Source organism: Etheostoma spectabile, chromosome 15, assembly GCF_008692095.1.
Source record: "Etheostoma spectabile isolate EspeVRDwgs_2016 chromosome 15, UIUC_Espe_1.0, whole genome shotgun sequence".
NCBI classification, from domain to species: Eukaryota; Metazoa; Chordata; class Actinopteri; order Perciformes; family Percidae; genus Etheostoma; species Etheostoma spectabile.
The window spans coordinates 18,407,221-18,410,987 of NC_045747.1; the positions used below are offsets into that span (position 1 = coordinate 18,407,221).

General features: G+C 37.0%; 3 protein-coding genes and 1 long non-coding RNA gene across 4 annotated transcripts in view; 1 reads left to right on the top strand and 3 right to left on the bottom strand.

Moving 5' to 3' along the window:
- The window catches only part of LOC116703459 (protein SCO1 homolog, mitochondrial), a 7,097-nt gene extending 4,388 nt beyond the window's left edge, over window positions 1–2,709 (bottom strand). Inside the window, exons 1-3 of the mRNA XM_032538210.1 lie at window positions 2,365–2,709; window positions 1,884–1,985; window positions 150–240 (exon numbers count right to left, since the gene is read on the bottom strand). Of these exons, the coding sequence (XP_032394101.1) occupies window positions 150–240; window positions 1,884–1,985; window positions 2,365–2,535 (364 nt within the window). The 5' untranslated portion in view covers window positions 2,536–2,709. The remainder of the gene's footprint in view (window positions 1–149; window positions 241–1,883; window positions 1,986–2,364) is intronic.
- map2k4a (mitogen-activated protein kinase kinase 4a) overlaps window positions 1–3,767 on the top strand; it is a 30,431-nt gene that overhangs the window by 8,773 nt on the left and 17,891 nt on the right. The window lies entirely within an intron of this gene.
- LOC116703461 (uncharacterized) overlaps window positions 1–3,767 on the bottom strand; it is a 21,864-nt gene that overhangs the window by 4,388 nt on the left and 13,709 nt on the right. The window lies entirely within an intron of this gene.
- The window catches only part of tmem220 (transmembrane protein 220), a 3,280-nt gene continuing 2,440 nt past the window's right edge, over window positions 2,928–3,767 (bottom strand). Inside the window, exons 5-6 of the mRNA XM_032538211.1 lie at window positions 3,318–3,377; window positions 2,928–3,220 (exon numbers count right to left, since the gene is read on the bottom strand). Coding sequence (XP_032394102.1) covers window positions 3,088–3,220; window positions 3,318–3,377 — 193 coding nt within the window. The 3' untranslated portion in view covers window positions 2,928–3,087. The remainder of the gene's footprint in view (window positions 3,221–3,317; window positions 3,378–3,767) is intronic.

Sequence of the window (3,767 nt, forward strand, 5' to 3'; positions counted from 1 at the left end):
AATTTGGTTAAAAAGAAACCCATTTTTCAGATATAGACATTTTTTAAAGAGGTCAAATTTGACCCGAAGACAACAGGAGGGTTAAGTTGTTTTACATATTAAGTTGACCTTTGTGCACATTGTAATTAAAGTGGTAAAAAAAAACGTACATTCTTCCTTTTCTTTCTTGAAATATTTCATCGCCCCAAGCAGAGTGCCTCCAATAGCAAATGTTATCGCCAAAGATTTCCACGTCACCGGCTTTAAAGAGGAGACAAAGAGAAAACAAAATCATAGAAGAATATTTGCATTCCAAGGAAACTGCTCCTTTAGTTTGTTTAAGCTAAACCCTGGTAATCAGTCTCTTTGCTGTGTTCTTCCCAGACTGCCTGGAGCAGATGTTCAACAAATTTTGATGAGGTTTTGTTAAAAGAGAGATGTTAATGAGCTTATTTTACTTCTTAGTAAAACTGTAAATATTCTCTCTGTGGTTAAAATAAAATGAAGTATTATTCAAATAGCAACTTATGGTGTGGGCCTCATGTGTTACATAATGTCATAACTTGGGAGTAGAAGTGGGGATTTTACATGTTTCATTGGCATTTTAAAAAGGATGACAATAGTCCAATTTCAAAATAAAATGTCCCTGCCAAATATGTTTAACATGCTGTTATATCATCAGCTGATGCTGTGGAGGGTTTTGAAATGCCAAAACAATGTATTTCTGTGAATGAATACTATAGGAGTATGCATAAGGTCTTACCTTTCCATTTGACGTCAACCCTTTGTGTAATGTAAGTCGCTTTGAGCAAGCTTACTTTTTACCCCCACATACACACATCTGGGTCAATTTGGGGTTCGGTTTCTTGCTCAAAGACACGTCGACATGTGGACACAGGGAGCTGGGAATGGAACCTTCCACCCTTTGAATACTGGTCGACAATTTCTAACTTGATGATGATTGATGACATATTTACTGCCAACAACACGACACGTTTTCTTACGCCTCTCTAGATGCACACAATGGTTAATGGACAATCCATATAGTATTATGTTTTCTTTTATTTGCTGTAATTAGTCCCTATACTTTATTGTCCCACAAAGGCCGGACATTTGTCTATGTCTCACAAAAATAAAATCTATAAAACACAAAATGCATCAAATCATTTAGATCACAGAAACATGTTCAGAAGATGATACAATATCATGATATAATAATAGTTCCCAGCATGGGGTATTTAAGTGATTTTTGTTTCTTGTATTAGCTGTGCATGGTACCAAGGATCCCTTGTACGCCTTAGCAAAATCTGGATATTTAATTATTAAAACTATATATTTGTAGTACTCTCAGGTGAGGCCCCACCGTTTTTTTCTTTTGGTAATTATTGATCTTTTCGAAACCAATGCATGCATCAAATATTAAACAAATGGCATACAATGTTAATACATTGATTATAAAATACCCTTTCTTGTTTTTTATTTTGAAACAACCACCTCATCACATCTAGTTTCTTTGCTGGAGTTTGAAGTTAACAGGTTGCAGCATTAATAATTACAATACATAGACTGCCACCACTTTTAGAAATCTCAGTCCAAAACATTTGCATTACTTTTTATAAACCCGTATCAGATAAATCATTGCACAGGGTATGATCGCTACAATCTGACAAATTCACACACAAAAAGCACCAAAGGCAGTTACTTTTTATTGCATCTGCAACATAAATAAGTTATTGCATCCTGACAAGTAATGGCTCTACTACCTGAAGCCTTTAAAGCCTGTGAATACTCCCTAGTTGAGCCTTAAACCAGAACTGTTTATTAATCAGTTCATTCATATTTCATTGGAGTAAAGTCATGTCGCACTAAGGGGTTGCAACTTTAACATAAACTTTGCCACTTACCCCAGACTTCTTCTTATCTCCTGATGAAGGCGGTGGAGGTAACGAGGAAAATGGTCTCGAGTGTTGAGTTGTTCTGCAGGTGTTCCACTGACTCACAGTCACCTGTTAACGAGTGAACACAAGAATAACGACATGTGGTTAAAGCCTTGCAGCACAATTTAGAACCATAGTGGCATAAAACTACACATCCAGGCATTACGCCAAACTCCACTCAATGTTTAGCTAATTTAGCTAAAGTAGTGTTGCAAGATGGAGACAGGTGGCGTGACTAGAGATGCTTCACAAATTATCAAACATCAAACTGAAATTGGTATTAACGTTACAAGGTGGGTTGTACGTATTAAAAATTGTGATTTATGTGCTAATGAACGTCGTGTTTTAGCGAATAAGTGTGGCTACGTATTCGCCAAGAGAACGCTAATTTGCTACATTTCAGTACGGTCTCTGGTTACACCTGATATCGACAGCTAGCTTGACCTACCGGGCAGCAGTGAGCTCTCCGCGGTGACAGTGCGTGTTTCAGTCCCGCTTCTTTCCGTAAAACATTGTGTACGAATCTGGCCGTTTGGGTCTGTGTATATGTTTGTAAGAGTTTAACGTTAGTGTGGCACAACCGGCATCCTAGGCTGGTATATAAGACACACAGCGCCATGCGTGCACCTTGACAGAACCGCTGCTGAACCGAGGAAGCGGTCACAAGTTTACAAAACGGGAATAAGGCATACTAACTAAACTGCTGTTCTGGAGTCAGTTTTACATACTAGTGTTAAGGTCAAACGGGGGATTGCGAACTGAAAAGGCTGGTCTCAGATCAGTCTACAGGTAGCCCTTAATAAACACAGGAAATGACGTTATTTTTCATCTTCTTCAATTATCCTTTTCGTTACAGTGCTCGCTGCTGCCCCCTTTAGAGTGAAAAAGCTTGATAAAAAGACAAAAAATAAACAATTTATGATTCATTTTGTTTTAATATTTTACATTATGTATACATTGTACTTCATTTGACTGAAGAAAAAAATATATCTAAATTTCACATGAAATTAAACTTTAAAGAGAAAGAGAGTACAGAAGGCACCTTATAGCTGTCATGTGATTCTGTCAAAACTAAATGTTTTACTTGAGCAGCATTCTTGGTCCGGTATATTCAGCCAAACAACATGACAAAATTAATATTTAATCAGACAAAACAATAAGAAGTCGGTGTCTAAATGGCAGTTTTACAATGTGAAGGCCAGTCTGCTGTCAGCTCCTTATTGACGTAGTAGTAGAGCCAGGCCACAAACGGGAAGACCGTGATGGCAACGGCTGTTGAGACTCGGAGCATCCCGACTGGAGCCCTGCCAAACAAAGGTGGGATCAAGTTAAACTTACTAATAATAAAACAAAAAGCATTTTATAAAAGCACATTCATTCTAAGAATGATCTTAGTGTTACCTTCCAGAGTGGCGACACATGAGAAGCCAAACGATGGTCAACATGAGACCAGAAAATTCTCTAAAAGGAGCAAGAAATATATTATATGCACATTATTATTTTTACCTGAATCAGATGAATGAGTTTTTTCTTTTGAATATCATGTATTTGATAAACTAATTCATTATGGCTAGAACGGGTTTGTACCGCCCAATTCATTATCATTTAACCCTTGTGTTGTCCTCCCGGGTCAAAAAAGAAAACTTTTTCATGGTCAATAACCCTGATCGATATAGAATTATACCTAATATTTGAGTTAAAAAGCAGCAAATTATGAATTATTTTGACTGATTGTAAAGATCAGAGGAACGTACGGATGAGTTTAGTCAGGAATGAAAGGGATTAATTGTATTTGCAAAGAGCGTTGTAAGGAATCCAATTCATTTTTTTGTGGTAATTTGGTTAAAAAGA